This window comes from Poecilia reticulata, linkage group LG8, assembly GCF_000633615.1.
Source record: "Poecilia reticulata strain Guanapo linkage group LG8, Guppy_female_1.0+MT, whole genome shotgun sequence".
NCBI lineage: Eukaryota > Metazoa > Chordata > Actinopteri > Cyprinodontiformes > Poeciliidae > Poecilia > Poecilia reticulata.
This window is the reverse complement of record NC_024338.1, coordinates 16,948,066-16,967,191: the sequence shown is the minus strand read 5'-3', so window position 1 is coordinate 16,967,191 and position 19,126 is coordinate 16,948,066. Positions and strand designations below refer to the sequence as shown.

Sequence of the window (19,126 nt, the reverse complement as noted above, 5' to 3'; positions counted from 1 at the left end):
GACATGCTACCATTAAGTTTAAACTATATAGATTAGCAATAAAACAGAAAAACCTCGAACCCACAACGTTTGTGTCGACTGTAAAACATTGTATAATTTTTTTAAATTGTTTATTAGTTGCCTTTAAAGCTGCAGAATGCAAGATTAAAAAAAACATATTTTCCATATTTATTAAAACTCTCACCATATTATGACCGTATGGAAGAAACGATGTGTGAGAATAAATTGAGGTCCTCCACATCCTACCGTTTTGCTAAAATGCAACAATCCCAGTCAAAAACAACTAATCAGAGCCAGGAGTAGTATCTTAGTGCTGTCGATCACCATTGTGTACGTGTTGCTAAATGTGTTGGGAAAAACAAATTATTGCTAAAGGAAAACTATCTGCCATCCTTAATCGATATGCTAACTGGGATTAGCATCTGTGGCAGTCTGTGTTGTGGTGAACCAGCTGTAACTTAGCAAAGAGCAGGTGAGCACAAGAGTGATTGACAGCACTAAGACCCTTCTCCTGGCTTCGATTTGTTGTTTCTGACTTGCTGGTGTATTTCTGCAGTTATTACTGGGAGCACTGGGAGAAGGCAGAAGATTTATTTCACAGTTTATCTGTCTTACTGTCACAACATCCATCCAGCCATCCATTTTCTTTACACCCTTGTCCCTTAGTGGGGTCAGGAGGGTTGCTAGTGCCTATCTCCAGCTAACGTACATCATAATAATAAAATAATTTATGTAAAAAGTTTACATACTTTAGCTTTAACCCAAAAATAGAAGCATCGCCTGTATAAAGAAAACTGTAGAGATTACTGGACCTCAGGACTAAATTGTATCATTTTGACCAAAACCACTGATCTTCTCACAGCATGTGTCACATAGGATTGAAGGTGAGAGCGCTGCGTCTTTATAGCTGCTCTCTTATTTTTACATTTCTCCGTTCTGCAGACTTGAACCCGGCTGGCCGCAGACCGGAGTGCAGCCCCGAGGCCCAACAGGGGGCTGAAAGGTGCAACTGAACCTTTAACAATCCCAGTTTGGCTTCGGCGGGTTTAAAACGCTCATGAAATGGAATAAAACTAGCCTGGGATTTTTATGAGAGTGGGGCTGTGTCGGGGATGTGTTTATTACCGGGGTGTGGACACAAGAGCGAGGAGGAAAATGATTTAATTTTTACGAGCCACTGAGGTCTTTATGGTGAATTTAACCCCAGGGTCTTTTGTAGAGGTTGATGTCTCGGCTTCTGCCAGTTCAGGGTGGAGATGAGCAACTATCAGGCTCTGCAAAATGTACAAAGACCTCTTTATCAGCCGCCAAACACTCTCCTTCTGTCTCAGCTGAGCCTCTATCACAACTGCCTGGCGTGCATGCATCACACACACACACACACGCATACACACACACACACACACACACACACGCACACACACACACATATACACTCATGCTACAAATTATTCAAGTGAGCGCTCTGTCTTCTGTTTGGGAGCGTTAATAGAAAGAGTGGAGGGGAGGGCAGACAGAGAGGCAGAGTGTTGGAAGAGAGCGGGGCGGGGGTGCAGACGAACAGAGAAGCTGCTGTAAAGTGCTCTGATTAGAAGGAGTAATTATACTGCAGCGGCAAAGACACTGAATGCACACTGGACAGCTTCCATCACTCCACTCGCCTGTCCACTCGAGGGCCACTGTGGGAAGAGACGGGAGGTGATGGACTCTCTAATAAAGAGAGAAGTCTGGCGTTATCTGTGTGTTCAATCTTCCCTTCTCCTCAGGACAAACACTCCAGCGCAGGCTGAAACTTTCCAAACTGAACAGCACCAAGATGTTCCGCTGAACTGCGCGAGGCGAATGCCGGTTCGCAGATCAAAAAAAGGTCCACATGTGTGCAACACCCGGGGTTTAATGAAAAATGCAGCAGTGGAATTACACTTGGCAGGAGGAAGAGAAGAGCGCGCGCGCTCTTTGAATTGTTTTTCAGCTATTAGCTGTGAAAAAACTAAGAAGAATTTTTGATTTATTGTTATGGTAAAATTCTGGAAAAACACAAAATCTTACCAAGTATTTTTGCTATAGTTTTAGTGCAAATATCTCGGTGCACTTTAAATAAGACAAAACTAACTTTTCAGCAAGATATAGGAAATAATTTTAAGTCAATAATCCCTTAATATTGATTAAAAACTTACTAGCTCCATTGGCTGAATTTTTTTCACTTATAGCAAGACATTTTTCACATGCTGTAAGTTTACAAATGTGCCATTAGAACTAGTACTTTTTTAATCAATATTAAGGTAAAGTTAGGTAATTTTATTTATATAGCACATTTTCAGCAACAAGGCAATTCAAAGTGCTTTACATGAATTAAAGTGAAACTCAAAAAAAATAATCAATAAGGAACTATTTACTTAAATCAAGCTCCTATATCTTGCTGAAAAGTTACTTTTAAGTTAGTATACTTAAAATTAGACAAAATTAAAGAAAGGAGACAAAATACTGGGTAAGATTTTATGTTTCTGCAATGAAAACAAAACGGTATGATCAAAAATGTTATTTTAGTATTTTCTCCACTTTTAGTTCCACGAGGCAAATTAAAAAATATGATTAAATGCACTTACTGTGTACTGCTTAGTGATGTAAAAGCTTATTGCAGATAAGATTTGTGTTTGTTAAATGCTATGCCATGCAGTAACCATCCTGCAAAACTATTTATTACCTAAAAATTAAGTAATAAATCTTTTTTTAATCATAGCCTTTATCGTTATCACAATAGCACCACGAAATATCGCGATAAAATTCTAAGTCCACATCTCTATCAGCTCTATTGATTCCGAACGCTCATAAAGAGTCTAAATCTTGTACAAGAGAGAGAGCGCGAATGTGTGTGTCCTAAAGTCATGTGTGTGTGTGTGTGTGTGCGTGCGTGCGTGCGTGTGTGTGTGTGTGTGTGTGTGTGTGTGTGTTTGTGCACGCTCAGAGGTCACTCAGCGAAACCTGAGCGCGAGCAGAAGAAATCCCAGAACTCATATCGACCCCGTTCACCGTAGAACACCAGCACAGCACATATGCTGAAGCTCTCCGTCTGTTTTCATCCCGGCCTCTTTCTCTTTCTCTGTCTCTGACGCTGCTTTGTGTAACTGACACTCGCTGACAGCTGGATGTGAAGTAGGGACTTTTTTTGGGATTCGCATCTTCACCACAGTGTGTGCAAAGTTCAAGAAAGACTCCGAGGCGAAATTAAAAGTACTTCTCGTGTGTTTAAATGGATTCAGAAACAGGAAGTGAGTCCCCAGATGGGTAACTTATTTTTATGTTCGCTGCAGGAAAAAATCTTTATCAAGGACCACCATGAAGGTTTGGTAACACCATCACAGCGTGTGTGTCTGCAGCCATTATCCCCACAGGAACGAACTCGCTGTTTAACAGGACTTTCCTTTCATAAGGTCACTTATGATGCCATCTCTAGCATCTACCATTATGGCTGCTATCGTGCCATCAGGCAGGTCAAAGTTGAGCAGCCTGGGTGGGCGATAAATGGGCAGCAAAAGGCTGCATTGTAGCTAATGTACATCGATATTTTGTAAGCCGGTTTGGCTGTATCTCTGGAATCTGGTGGCATGCAACGTAAAATGCAGCGGAGAGAGAATTGGAGTTTGCATAAAGGTAAATATTGGTGCAGACTGGACGAAAATGTATTTGCTCTTCCTCCACAACATCAACACGTCCAGATCTTATCATTCAACGCTCCATTTCTACACATTCAGTGTCGTTACAGTTGATTAAAGGGGGAATTTAAACCATTTATGTGCCCTGCAAAAACACAAAGTATTTTTGTCTCATTTCTAATGCAGTTATCTTAGTAAACTTGAAATAAGACACTAACAAAGTTTCAGCGAGAAACAGGAGTTTAATTCCTTAATATTGATGGAAGAAAACACATTTTTCCAAGTGAAATAATCTGAACTATTACTTTTTTTTAAAATCAATATTAAAGCTCCTATATCTGGCTGAAAAGTTGTTTGTAAGTTAGTTTGGTCTTATTTCAAGTGAACTGAGATATTTGGACTAGAAACCAGATGGAAACTGCTTGGTAACATTTAGTGTTTTTGCAGTTTGGCCCTTTGCACGTTAACAATGAAGTGTTAAAAGATGTTCTAGCTTTCTAACCTTCTCAGAGCTGAAAGCAACCATACAGTCTATGAAACTTTCAGCAAGAGGGAGTTATCTTTTTTTACAGTTTTTTTTCTTCCAAGAAGTCAGCACTGCCACCCAAGACAACGCCGAGGTCAATTCCCCACCTCGCCTGACCCGTGTGAATTTACAGCTTCCTGGGTTTGCAAGCCACCTTTACTGCTGGACAAAAAGCTTGGCAGTGTTTTTGTGGGCGTGCAGGTTATTGATCGTCTCTCTGTTGACACTGCTGCAGTCTTTGACCTTTTAATGCTAAAACTTTCAACTTCCAGCTGACCAAGCCCGACCTTTCACCATGCGTGTTCACGCAGACGCATGTGCGGGTCGCCCCTGCTGGTTTTGTTCAAGTGTGATTGAGAATTATATGAGGCTTCCAACGCCGATCTGAAATAACTTACGGCACTTTGTGGGCTGGAAACGTCTCGTGTGTTTGGGCGAAGGTGCAGTCATGCCTAGTTTGTGTTGAAGACTAACCGCCTGCTCAGGTCAGACCAAATAATATTCAGCAGTTAGACTGGAGGAGATTTCTTTAACTGAAATGAGAAAAAGACCTGAATGCATCCCCAGGAAACTAACTTAAGTAAAGAGTGCAAACGGTTCTGACTGTGTTGTGGGTTGTGTCATTATTTGGGATTTTATCTTGTCTTTTAGACCGAATCAGATGCATTCTCAGACCTTGATTCATTCTCAGTGAGAGGCTGAGCCAAAACCACATAGCAGCATCTGGAAGCACATCGCTGATGGCAAAAACTATAAACTGAATCCAGGTCAAAAAGTCACTTCAGAATGCTGATTCTGACACAAATATTATCCTTTCATTCCCTGTCGTTCCAAGCAGCAGATGGGTTTCCATTTGTCTTAAAATTGCACAAATAGGGATTATGAAAATAAAATTGCTAAACGGAAACACAAACATTTTTTGATGAGGTGTTGGGTTTGTTTTGGCTGTATCGAAATGTGTGTATTTTGCAAAACTGTAATGTAAACACTTTTTTGCATCACATGAGTCAGGATCAACAACTGGACATTACTACTGCCGGAAAAGACGAAGAAGACGACAGGAAGTAGGTGGAAGATGACAGAGCAGCACATTTTTTAACGACTTATCGTGCGAACAAATTTATTTACGTGTGATTTTAATTTGTGTTTCCTACTTAATGGAAACATCTCGATTATGAAATTGTGTTTTTTTCAACATTAGTGGAATATCAAAGTTTTGCACACATTTGTAGTGGAAAAACAGCTACCGATTATTTTTTTAGGGTTCTTTCCTAAAAATGACTAATTCAAAAACCAGCCCAGTCTTTTGAACAGCCATAACATCGCTCCCCCTCAAAAATTGAGAATTAAATCACTTCTAAAGCTTACTAACTCAAAAACTGATGCAACTGCATGTCACACATGCATGAAGGATTTGTCAATATTGGTATGAGAGAAGCTTGGAGTCAGAAATTCAAGCAGCAGGCTTACTGTGGCAGACGGAGTCACTGATGGGCGTGCACTCAGCCAGCTGAGTCTCGATGTCTTCCTCACAGATGGTGCAGGGTAAACAGGGTTCCAGGTAGCTCTCCCGGTCAGAAAACGTCTCGTCCACGCACTCCTCACATATGGTGTCGTGGTAAGCATCGCAGTGCGAGTAAACACCCTGTCCCAGCGGGCACACAGTGCACGGCTCACATCGTCCAGAGACGCTGTTGAAGTAGAAGTTGTACTTGCAGACGCATTTGGCGTCGTTGGAGTCGGTGCAGGGAGTCTCCATCCGCATCAGGCCGGTACACTGGGTGCACGGCTTGCACTTCTCCGTGTGGCTGTAGTTCTCCGAGTAGGTCTCACCTGCAGGTCAGAAGATGAAACCAGGCAAGTGAGTCAGAGGAAAAGCAAGAAGAGCCAATGGAATATGAGAAGATAAAACAGATAAACAGTGAATCTAATGGCATTAATCATGTTTACTGCACATTCATTAGCAGGAAGGACACATTGATCCACAGGGCTCTCAGTGATTTGCGCTGCAGGACAAGAAAGGTGCTCTTGTCGGCTAGCGAGTCAAAAGCCTCGGGTTCCTAATTATGATATCGATCTGCATGTGTTTGTGCTGCACTGAGTAAACGTCTACAGCCTCAGTCAAACACAACAAGTAAAATCCAGCCTGTGCAAATACTCAGACTTAACCTAGAATTAAACATTGCTACATTTTAAAGACAGTTACGCCCTCTTGCTGTAAATCTTACTCATTTTGCTGTTCTGCAGATTTGGATCAGATCTGGCTCAAAAGAATCAGAGATCCTGAGCTGCTCACTTGAATGACTTGTAAAGCTTGAAAACATGACTATCATGTCTGCTTAGCAAGAGCTTCAGCATGCCTGGAAGCTGTATTACAATCCAGTTTTATCAGTTCTGATCACGAGTTACTGTAGAGTGGACTATAAGGAATATTTCAGTAAAATCTAACCTAATATACCGCAGTAAAAAAAATGTTTTATTGAATTCTGAAATTAGAAATGAGACAATGGGAATGTAGTTAAATCTGTGCTCATGAAAATGTAATGTAGCAGAAGTAATTTGCACTAAAAAGCTATTTTTAAAAGCACAAATTGTGATAGAATAATTCAAATGAATGGGTTCAGTATATATTAGGAAGTAATCACAACTTTAAACAATTCTTATTGGTGATAAGTAAATATCTTTAACCATTTTCCAGAATGTTTTGCTTTGATATTTAACGTTTTGATGACTTAATACATCAAAAATGTATTGAGGCAAAACTTCTTACATCACTAACTAATTTCACTGGTAAGTATGTTTTTCATAATCTTTGGCTAAAATCTGTTTTTGAGTTTATAGACTAAATGAGAATGGTTGAGGCGTTAATGCATTCACTTTGAACACACACCATCAACATATGACACCTTCCAAAATTTTTATAGTGATGAATATTAATCACTAATAAATAAACATCATCAACAATTCCAGTTTTGAAAACTGCTCAACAAAGTCAGAAATTATTGTTTGTCGTTTCATCGTTTATAATCTTACATGCTACTTTTCTAACTTCCTGTAAAAACCAGCTGTGTTTTATTCTTGGCTTAAACAAGAATAACATGGTTAGTTTTGTTTCTGTCCTCCACAATAACTAAAGTGTTAGAGATGTTACTTAGGATTAAATTTGCCATAATATGGCAGAATAATAATTATAATAAGTACAATTTTGATTAAGAATTATAAATGTTACATTTATGAATTAATATACTATATTTTTACTGTCATATTAAGTAGCTCTTGTAATTGTAATTGTTTTTTTTATGATGTGGATGCCAGGAAGTGTAACCATCGTCACGGCAACGGCTAATGGGGATCTAAACAAACATAAAAACATATATTTCTACTTCTGGTTAAGATTCCAGATAATGAGTAGTCTGTTGAGAGACTAAACATATTTTATTTACATCTCAACTAGAGGATTTTATTGAAAAAGTTGCTTCTGACTTAGTTGTACAGCGGAAAACGACCAAGAAGTCTCCATTATTTACAGTCAATCAGCATTCCTGCTAGCAAATAGCATGTTAAGTATGTTGTTATTTCAGTTTCCAATGCTGTGCCACCATGCTGCCTTCTTGGCAACGTTTATAACTAAAATAAAAAGTTGACAATGTGTCCACAACGTCTTCACCTTCCATCGATTTTTGGAAGGACTGTGAGCAATAACGACTCTAGAAAACAGCTGAGATGTGAAGAGGCACGCTGAATAAAAAGGGGTAAAAGCTGTTGCGACTAATTGCCTGCTGCTTTTCAATTACTTCACACACTTCAGATTTGCTCTCCAGGAACATTTGGCAACAGGAGGATTTAGGAGAGTTCATCACTGAGGAAGTGATGACCTCAAGTTAGCTTGGGTCTGACGCTGAAGAGTTCCTCAGGGCGCTGCGTATTCTATTAATATTACATGTTCATATAGAATTATTTTCAGATATAATTGGATGCCTGCTGAATTATGCATACAGTGAGAGAAAGTGTTTATGTGCCATACGAGCACGCCTTGGTGGTTGAAAAAGATGCGTGAGGGGCTGATGGGAGGGAGATTTAAAAAAACAGAAAAACCTGCAGCTCAGATTCATTACACAAGCAGCTTCAATTGCGTTTTGCTTTTCTGTGACGTGCCAAACACGAGAGCGGTCACCTTGTGAAAGCTGCGGTTCAGAAAGGAGCACACTTTGATCCCTAAGACGATCCGTACACCATGAAAGTTTCACAGCATGACACCATGAAACAGGAATGAATGTAAAAGCTGCTTCTTAAACCGCTTAATTAACACCAGGGTTTGATTTTCAAAGTTACAAAACAAGGATTCTGCTACGTTTACTCTGGTTGGAATCGTATTGTTTGGGTTGCAATGACATAAATCATCAAGATTTACTGAACCGCAAATGAAACCACATGCGTTGACGTGTGGGACGTTTGCACAACTCTTATCTGCCTCTCCATATGTTCCAGAGTGTGCTGCTTTCTTTTTTTTTCTTCATGAGAACTGCTTAAGGGTTTGTCGTGTTGAGCAACCGCGTATTGTCAGTGTGAAAACCCCCGCAGCAATGTCCCAGCACTCCTCTTTTTCCTTCTAAACCTCCCTGGCAACTCAGCGTTGGCAGCGGCTGAAGTTTTAAACACCTTGTAAACAGCGGTGCAGCCGAGCCCTGTCACATTATACAGGCAGACAGAGAGGAGCAGATGGGGGTAACGATAGGGAGACAGGTATGGAGGAGAGGGGACGATGTGCAAGCAACCAGCAGATTTGCTCGAATGAATCTCGAGGCAGCTTGACGGCGACATAATCGGAAACGGTCTCCGAGGGTGGTCTGGAGCTCAAAGTCCAAACCTAATCTAAAAAACATAATTTAGTAATCAAAGTGCTGACGGCTGCAGGAGGAAGGGTCAAGTAAAATAGATTAACTGGAGACTCCTGTGAGCGCTGCTCCCTACGTACCGTCAAATATTGACCTTTTGTAACTACGTCACTTAATCATTCAAGGCGCCACGATGGAGGTTAGCAGTGAGGGACAGAGCAACTGAAATTGTTTTCCAAAGTTGTTTTTGCCAGTTTATTCATGACTTACATTTGTTCAAGTCCAGCTAATTTGTCTGTTAACGTGACACACCTGATTGGGGCTCATAGGCGGCCGTATTTAAAAAAAAAATTGGAAACGGCTAGCTTAGAAACCGACTCCTACCATCACATGATTTATGTCATTATGTCATAAACAGCGTTTCCCCTTAAACCGGAGCAGCATTAAAAACGTACAGAAGACGAGATGCTAACCAGTTTTTTCCATACATGCTAGGCTACATGACGGTGCTGGGTTGTCTCCATGGTTACTAACCGTTAGACACGTACCTTCGCCATATTGTAATATCTTTCTAATCATACTAACTTATAGAGTATATGAACGTTGGTCTTCTTACCTTGTATAAAGTGTGAGCTGCAAATAAATCCGCGTTTACACCGACTGTCGTTATGATTGACGGCGGCGCCGTATCTTTAAAAGTTATACAATAAAATGACAAGTTTTTTTTTTTGTATCTGGCGTCTCCTCTCGCTCCTGTTAGCATGAGGAGAGCGACAGTGACCGAGTTCCAGATAAACAACAGAACTCCAAGGTAAACGATTATTTGAATTAGTTGAGCTTGAAGGCTTTTGTTTCCTTTGCAGTCAAGCTGAACCAGTAAAGCTCCTTTTCTCATTCATATCAATTATCCCGCAGCATGCAGGCTGCTTCCTCGCTCATTTCAGCTCGTATGCATGGGCCCTCTCTTCACAGTGCCTGCGTGTAAACATTTATAAACGTGACCATATGCAGCCACAGAGGAGGTGTGCCGCGGACCCAATTTATGCGTCAGCACTTTTATCCAGAGCTAAAAGGAGAAAGTTAAAGGCCATCAAGACAAAAACGGGGAGTGCCTTTCTTAAATAAAATATGAGATTCTTTCTAATTGTCCCCAGCTGAGCGATGAAACGAGTATTTAGAGTCACGAAGTTGGTTGATGGGAAAGTGAGATGTGAGTGGGGGGCTTGTTGCACTTTGAATGTGCCACTTCAGCCCCCCTCACGTTTTTTTGGTCCCATTAGTGTCATTAATAATGTAGCGGTGGATGTCCTTGAAACTGCTCAATGATCTTCACAATCAGCTCTTTTGAGTGGGAGCTTTTAGTGACGCTGGAAATTTCTGCCCCTCCACAAAATGTCCCACATTTCCCTCCCACATAAACTGGTGACCTTTTGTTTAGGGAGGATAAATTATCAACATTTGAAAAGATGTTTGACAGCTGAATTTTTTTTCCGTTTATTTTAAACTTTACTGTGTTTAATCAACGTCCCACTTCATTGGTTGACCTTCTCCAAATTTGAAACAGGTGTTTTAAAATTTTCCCAAATTTATGAAAAGGGAAGAGGGAAGGTTTGTGTTGGATAGTAAACATTTATGGTTAAATAAGAATCTACAAAGTAAAGTCTGTGTAGTTAAGTGCCATCTATCTCTACTTCAAGTGGAGAACGAATCGCATGATGCAGAAGTGAAGGTTTGGCTTAAAGATTTATGTTTGGGACTCTTTCTTTAGACTAAATTCAAACTTTAATTGAACTTTAGTTTGTTTTTGTAGAAAGTTTGGTGTATTTGAGAAGGTATGGACCAAAAAAGCAAACTCTGGTCCCCCTAAAAACCCAGGTTTCAGCCTGGTAGAGGTGAACTCTGGTGCAGTTCAAATGAATATGTGAACGCCAAGTGGACCTAAAGAGGAGGAAGAGGGCCATAGTGCGTGCAGGGCATTCTGGGTAAATACAGCCAAGCGGTTGTGAAAAAAATAGCTTGTAGTCTTTTGCCAAAGACAAAAAAAAAAATCCTACGCCACTATTTTTGTTTGCAAAGAAGTTGTGTTTTTGTTTTCTTTCAGGTTTTTGTGTCGTTTCTTTCAGCAGTTCTTAGTGCAGCGCCCCCACAGGCGAGGCGGGGAACAGGTGTTTCAAAGAGTTTGGTTTGTTTGACTTAGTGTAGGTGAAAATGTAACAAATGTTACAACTCTACTGGACTATCGTGTGAAAACACTGCTAAAGTCAGATGCAAATGTAGTTTTCCATGTTGTATTAAAGCATGAATGGATCAGAATCGGTCACGTTTCGTATTGATCAAATCTGATCTCTAAACTCTGAGACGTAAATTCAAAATCCAATCTTTAAAGTGAATGAAACAAATCATGTTGCAGGAACAACAACACTCTTCAGTGGGAATGGTGTTACTGACTGAAGCAGACTCTGTTTTCAGCATGAGTGAGGAGTTCCTAATATTTAAAATTAAGTTGTATTTTATGTATTTTATAACTTTGAACAACCAGAGTGCCTTCGGTCAGAAGCTTGTTTCAGATCCACTGTAACGCAGACTGCTACAAGAGATCACCAGCTACAGAAACTCTTTGAAGAAACTTAGTTTGAGCTATTTTAGCTACTTTTATAAATTTTGGAGTACTTATTACTTTAGACCAACATTTAACTTTATACTTTTAATATCAGAGCAAAACTCTTATTAGTTTACAAATGTAGAATGAACTTAGATAGTACCATCTACTTAACAACCCTGAACAAGAATCAAACATGTAGAACCAACATTTAGCTTTGTACAAATCTAGAACTCAACCCAGAACAACTGGAACCAACATTTAGTTTTATCAGAACAAGAATCCAGAGAAACTCTTACTAGTTTATAAATTATGGACTACCAAGTTTTATACTTTTACTTTTTTCTTTCTTTTGGTTTTGTTGTTTTGTTTGTATTTCCTTCTAATTCATATAAATAAAATGACCTTACCCAAGGTTTCCCCCAGAAAACGTGCTAAGCCCTGGTGGTTGGGGCGCTCAGCAGTCATTCAGTCAGCAGCCCATCGTGTTTTTGAGTTAAAAAAATGTTTAAATTTGACAGGAAATTTGAAAATATCACTTGATAATTATGTATTATTGAAAGGTTGGAAGAGTAATACCTGAACACCAACAATAAAGTCTTAAAAAATGCAAACATTTTAAAAAGACTTAACTAAATAAGCAATGCTTCGCCTGGTGGGGACACAAGCAAAGCCTGGTGGCCCACCAGGCTTGTAATACACTAGGGCAAACCCTGCTTACCTATTTTTATTATTATTATTTTAAAGTATTTTGAATTGATTGAATTTTGCGCATTGTTGTGTGTTATACCCCTGCATCCTGTTTTAATAGTTTTCTCTCTGCTTTGAAGTAGAATCTCTGCTTATCCTCACTTCATTCATCTCCATCCAAAGTTTGGAGCGGTTCCTGATGCTCGGCTCCAGACCTCAGCCAGACATGCCTGTGATTCCACTTTCCTTCCTCCTGAAATCCCCGGAGATTCACAGTCTCATCATGCTTTTTTCTCAGTCATTCAGCCCGTTTTCACTTCAAACCTCTCTGAATGCTTCACTAAGTGAGGCAGGTTCGCTCTGTGGTCCTGTTTCCCCCGACCACAGAGAGAAGTGGAGGAGACTAATAAATATTTCAGGGCTACTGATGCACATCCCGGGCCAGGAAGACTACAGTTGGGTGGGGAGGGGGTCTAACCAACAGGAAGTGGGACGTTGAAGGGTTCTCATGGTAAATACAGATATGTTCATGCGTACCATGAAGCAGGAAATGGATTCGTCAAATTTTGCTCATTAATTATTCACCTCACCACTTCAGAAAATGTATTTATGGTGTCTGTTTTTTTTATTTTTTATAGTAGGTCAGCTTTTAACCTCAATATAAATCCAGCTCAGCTTTATTATTTATTGTGTGTGCTCTTGTAAGCCACACACACACGCACACACACACACACGCACACACACACACCCACACACACACACACACACACACGCACACACACACACACACACACACACACACACACACTGAGATTATATCTGCTTTAACTGAAACAAACAAAAAAAAACACTCACACCAGAAATTGGGTGCAACCTCTCGGGTATTCTGGCTTAATTGTTGAGTGTTTATCAGCTGTGACTACCATTCCTGTACAGCGGAGCCGGCTAATTGTTCACTATTGGAGGCACAATAGGCTTTTCAATATGGTCTAATTAACTGGATCAAATGGGTGAAGATAGACTGATGTAACAGTATGCATGATAAATGAGCAGATCGTGCCCTTTGGTGCCTGGCTTTTCTAATACCATCTTATCCGCTAATACAGAGGATGACTCATAGTTACTGCAAGTAGGGGAGGGGGGGGCGGCACAGTGGAGTAAAGCAAAAAAAGAAAGGAGACGTGACAACGGTTTGTGGGATTTGGTGCGAAACGTTTAAATCCAGGGCAGACAGTGCAGGAAAAACAAGTGTTTGCAGTTATTATGTGACGATAAAATAAACTTCTAACAACATCTGAGCAAAGATGTTGATCAGAAATACTTTTGCATGCATTATCTGATGATGTCGATCAGTTATTTTGTTCACTTTTAGAGAAATTTCTAACATTTTTGATGCAAAAGCGTTAGAATAGAGCTTCAATTCGAAGCGTTTCTCGCACTGCGGCGCTCCTGCTTGGATTTCACGCCTGCACCTTTTCTAACTCTGACTTTGATGGGGTTGTTTTGTGTGAAATTGGCTCACAGCATTTGTGTCCTTTTTAGTTTTTACCCTGTGGTACTGTCACACTAGATGCTGACAACGAAAAAAAAAAACTCTCCCTGAACCTTTTGCTGCAAGTGTGGGAAATGAGGGAAAAAAAGGTATATAAAATAAAGGCTTATTTAGAAAAAGAAAACTTTTTAAAGGGAAGAAAGAATGCTTGACTCATAACTAAACAGTGCTGACATTACTGAGTCAGTGTTGGATCCTAAAAACTTGTTTTGTTGTACACAGGATGTGAAACAGTATTTATTTATACATAAATGTCTGAAATCAGCGACCTAAACTTTAATGCATGCTTAGAAAAGTAAACACAAACAACACAAAGGGTAAAAATAGCTGCTAGGATGCAACACGGAGACTCCTGAATTCAGAGGAAAACATTTATTTGCAGCTTTTTTTTTTTCTCTTGTTTGAAGCTGAATGTTTTTCCGGCTTTGGACCAAAGAGTAAGAGCTAATGGTTTGCAGCTTAAGTCGAACTGTAGGCACATTTGGACCCACTTAAAACAATACAAGTGTTTTATCTTAAGAAAACACTGAAGTCTTACCTTATATCCAAATTGAAAAATTGGCTGTAGTAATTTACTTTGGACTTGATTTTCAAGAAAGATTATTTAACTCTACAAATATTCCAAACTGATTCCCTATAACTCTTTTATTCTGCACAGATGCTCCAATGTGCAAATATTTACTCTTTTAATTTAAGCAACCTTTACTCAGCTCACTGCAAACTGATTCTTACTCAGCAGCTGCAGAAAACACACATCATCTAACAGGATGGATCATTATTTTTAGCTTGCAGGATGAAGGTGTGCAACACTTACTAAAGACAAGATTACAGTCTGGAAATCTAAGATGAATGTTGCTTCAATCTAGCATTAAAAACATTGAATATAAAGCATAAAATAAGTGTGCTTATTCAATTAGTGAGGTTCTAGTTTCAAGTTCAACAGCTAATTAAGGGGTAGAATATTCCTGTTTCTGCAGAAATGTATCAGGCTTCTGCTAAATTCTAAAGAAAGTGCCAAACATTTTGTATGTTGATTCACTTATAGACTCATAAAAATGCTGTTAGTTATGATGCATTTATTTCAATATTTTATCTACCAATCTTCAATCAGAACCAATCAATTGGTGGAGAAAAACCTTTTTTTTAGTTTACGTTTATGCCATTTGTTGTTCATTTCCTGTTTGTTGGAGATTCTGCATTACCACTTTAGCCTATGTTTACTGAAATATAACGTTTGAATTCAAGAAGTTTTCCAAGTACGTTAGGAAAAGTGGAATGACTCTGAACATGACTAACTCGGATATTTCTTCACACAAACTTTGCTCATCTATTCCTCAAAAGACTGTTAAACTTTCTCAAACTTTTCTCCTTGCGCTCAAAACTTTTCTCCTCTCGGATCAAATCTCCATTTGCAAACCTCTGCTCGCTTGCGAAAAAACATTTTCTGCTCGGTTGGAACAAAAATGCACCGTCGCCTGGCAACCTCTCAGCCAATAGAATGCAAGTGTTATACTGGGTGCGTTTGTTTTCTTCTAGTGGGCGTGCCTGTGTGGCTGCTATAGATTGTAGCAACTGGTTATTTTTTGTCACAGTCGATGGTAGCCATGCAGGGACACCCACTAGAGGGAAACAAGCGCACCCAGTATAACACTTTCATTCTATTGGCTGAGAGGTTGCCAGGCAACAGTGCATTTTTGTTCCATGCAAGCAGAAAATGATTCACAAGCGAGCAGAGACAAGCGGAGATTTTATCTGAGCAGAGACAAGTTTTGGATGTGAGGAGAAAGTTTGAGGAAGCAGAGTGAACGTTTGAAAGAGAGCAGAAGTTTGGAGTACAAGTTTTGAGAAGAGAGACATGAAATCCTGCTTTCAAACTGAAAATGTGTGCTTTCGAGTTACGGCAGAAAAATCCCCCCATGCAGCTACATTTGTCTGTTTTTTAACACGGATATCATCTTGACAATAAGAATGAAGGCTGGATTTGTCTCAATCCACCATCCCTGTGCGGGACTCTGAGGTGGTTTCCCTCATTATCGATTCCCCATTGGCACAAAAGCAGTAGCCAGTGATGACCTAGCATTTACAAATCAATCTGTCAGGACTTGCCAATGAGGAGGTTTATTGCTGACATGCCTGAAAACGATAGTCACGCGTATTGAGTCTGATGAGTTCGATGCACATGCATGTACAAAAGAGGTGCAAACCATGAGAAATCATTACTCACTGTCCAAACACTGAGCGCAGACAGTCTGAGCGGCGCCACATTCCTTCACCACGCCCTCTCCAGGTGGACACTCCATGCAGCATTCCCCGCTGGTGGTGAACTGGCCAGAGTCGCATTCAACGTTCAGCGCCCGCTCCGTCTTGGACGCCAGCGCTAACGTCGCCTGGCAGAGTAGAGACAGACGTATTACACCAAACAGGCAAACTGGTGGAATAGATTACTGCCAGGTGGATAACCTGTTCTAAAAAGGTTCACCATAAATCATTGTGCCTGCCTGTATTGGAAAGACTTTGCACTAACCTGCCATGTAACCTGGCTTAATAGCTCCCCTAAAGGCACATCAGCTCTAATAGCGAACCTGAAACGCAGGCAGGCCGGGCAGGAGCCATAAAGTCATGTATGCACAACATTACCCACATGCCCGTCCTACTTAACGTCCAAAGGTGAGAGCTAGACGCAGCCTCTCTCTGCTTGTGATTAACGCAAACACTTCAGCTTCACTGTTTCTGGGCAGTGTTCATTAAAAGCAGCGCTGCTTCTCCGTCACTCTCCAGTGTTTCCTGACTCAAACATATTAAACTAATTCTCTCTCCATAGATATAACTCAAGCACTTGAGATAAAAATACGTAGACCTGTCACAATAATCAATAGATTAATTAATTGCATGATAGATCAAAGCAAACTCAGTCATTTCCATTGGCATGATTTATCTCTTCTTTTCTCTCTTTCAACCAAAAACTGCAGTTTGGTGCAAAGACAGTTTTATTAGAAAGACTTAAAAATTCATTTTACTTCTTCCATTATTATTTTGCCATTACATTACTTAGAAATGGTCTCAAAACTACAATCACTTTTGGAACAATTTATCGTCCAGCAAAATCTTTTATGGCGACAGGCCTAAATAAACGTGCATATTTCTTCTGACAGGTAACTGCTGTAATACACCGTTTAATTTAAAACTGTCGCAGGCTCTGATCTTGTCTGATATGACTTACTTCTGCTTCTTACTTCTCCCGGTCTGCTCTTGTTTCTCATTTTCCCTTCTGACATATTTACCGTTTAACTCACTGGCACAAGAACTGAAGTTAAATGACAAGAATTTGCAACCAGTTTCTTCTTCAGAAGAAAAAAAATATGATTATCCTGCATCACTTTCATGTCCTGTGGCTTTTATTATGTAATAAGTAAAACCTCATTTCCAGCTAATTCACATATGCTGAGACATCTTTTTTTCCCTGCCTCTCATTGGTCGCTCCCCTCCTCTCTCTGCTTTCATTCAGAAACAGATGTACCAAGCAGCCAGCATCTCCCCTCCTGCCTCTCTCTCATTCCTGCTCTCCCGTTTTCTCTGCTCTTCTTTTCCTCGTCATTCCCCATCAGCTCATCGTCATCTTCTGCACGAGTCTCGGGGTTTTTTTTTTATTTTATTTTATTTTAAACACCGTACATGTATTCCACCTGACCACAAAAAAAAAAAAAAAGCTTAGTCCTGGATTTTTCACTCAGCTGAAACACATTTAGGTCAAGTTGGGTAAATAAAAATTGGAGCCACCATTAAGCCACAAAGCAACACAGCTGCGATGTGCTTCGTTTGTCCTCTTGTCAATTTCATGGCCAATTTGTGAGTTTATTTCTAAATTTAATTCTACCAAAGTGCAGCGACTGCTGTGACTCTCTTGCGCCAGCTGTCATAACAGAGTGTCCCCTCACATCCAGGGCTGTTTGCATGATGACTGAGCCTTGCAGCCCAATTAGACCAGCTGCTGTGAATGTGAACATAGCAGAGAGCCCCCCATATGCTTCATTGTTAACTTTCTTGATTATAACCCGGGTTTTTATGCAGAAAACTTGAAAACGTCCCATGCTCTTGCTGAGTGCATCTATTTTGGAATCAAAATCCACTGAAATGACAGTAGCTTCAAAGAATCCCCAGTTCTCTGGGAAATCCCAGCAGCAGGATAAAACGCAGCAGAAAGGCTGGAGTGTGTTAATGTGACATTACCTTGGCGCAGAACATTAACCTGCATGAGACACCTGCAGGATTTGCCCTCAATTAACACCCGAGCAGGGAAACTTTCAAGCGAAACTTCAGTAATAAGTTTATTAACGCGATACCGCTGCGTGTATTTTACAGGAAACGCGTAAAATAACACGCATTTCTAAATAACTAAGTCCCGCAGAAGTCAGGGAAAGCCACGACTCACCAAGGCGCACAGAATCACCAGCGGTAAGGTAGCAGTCATCCTTCTTCGTACGCAGGAGTCGCATGAAACGGATCTGGAGCAGGGAAATGCGGCGCTATGTGGAGGAGAGCCGTGCGGCAGAAGCGCTCATCTTAATTCCAGAGGCACGGATTGTTGTCGGATTGGGATTAAGAGTCCGCACCGTCGCGCGTCTGTCCGGGAAACCTCCGCACCGTGGAGTCGGATGGAAGAGACTCCGCAGCCTCCCAGCAGCGCCGCTGTTACTCTGGCCAGCGCACACGCAGAAGTGATATAAAGGAGAGGAGGTGGAGGAGGAGGAGGAGGAAGAGACGGTCCTGTCCGGAGAGCTGCTCAGCTGCAAGTGCACTGCGGAGGAGCGGAGAGGAGAGAGTCACGTCCAGCCTCCGGTTTATCACTCCTCCTGATGGTTCTGCAGCAGAACCTGATCCCCCCACATTAGCTCGGCCCTATTGCAACAGTAGCAGTAACTAGCTTCGATCACACCGACTGGAATATCATTTAAATCGAAGTTGATCCCTTTTTATTTGCTTATATTATAGACAATCTTTATATTACATCAGTGGATCATGTTGAAGGTGAAGATCTTGTCTTGTTTGGAATAATTTCACACAGATTAGTGAGAGGATCCAGCAGGTCAAAGGTCAAGGAGCCAGGGCTCCCTCAGTTAAAACACACACACACACACACACACACACACACACACACACACACATGAAGCCCGGCTTCAACGTTTTCATTTTCCATTTCCCGACTTTGTTTTATAATATATTTTTATTTTCAATTGACAGACTAACACAAAGTACTGCATAAGGTGAAGTGAG

General features: G+C 40.6%; 1 protein-coding gene across 1 annotated transcript in view; it reads right to left on the bottom strand.

Moving 5' to 3' along the window:
- Positions 1–18,664, bottom strand: part of ngfra (nerve growth factor receptor a (TNFR superfamily, member 16)) — a 40,011-nt gene extending 21,347 nt beyond the window's left edge. The window contains exons 1-3 of the mRNA XM_008416290.2: positions 18,285–18,664; positions 16,080–16,242; positions 5,650–6,012 (exon numbers count right to left, since the gene is read on the bottom strand). Coding sequence (XP_008414512.1) covers positions 5,650–6,012; positions 16,080–16,242; positions 18,285–18,323 — 565 coding nt within the window. The 5' untranslated portion in view covers positions 18,324–18,664. The remainder of the gene's footprint in view (positions 1–5,649; positions 6,013–16,079; positions 16,243–18,284) is intronic.
- Between the last annotated feature and the right edge of the window lie 462 nt (positions 18,665–19,126).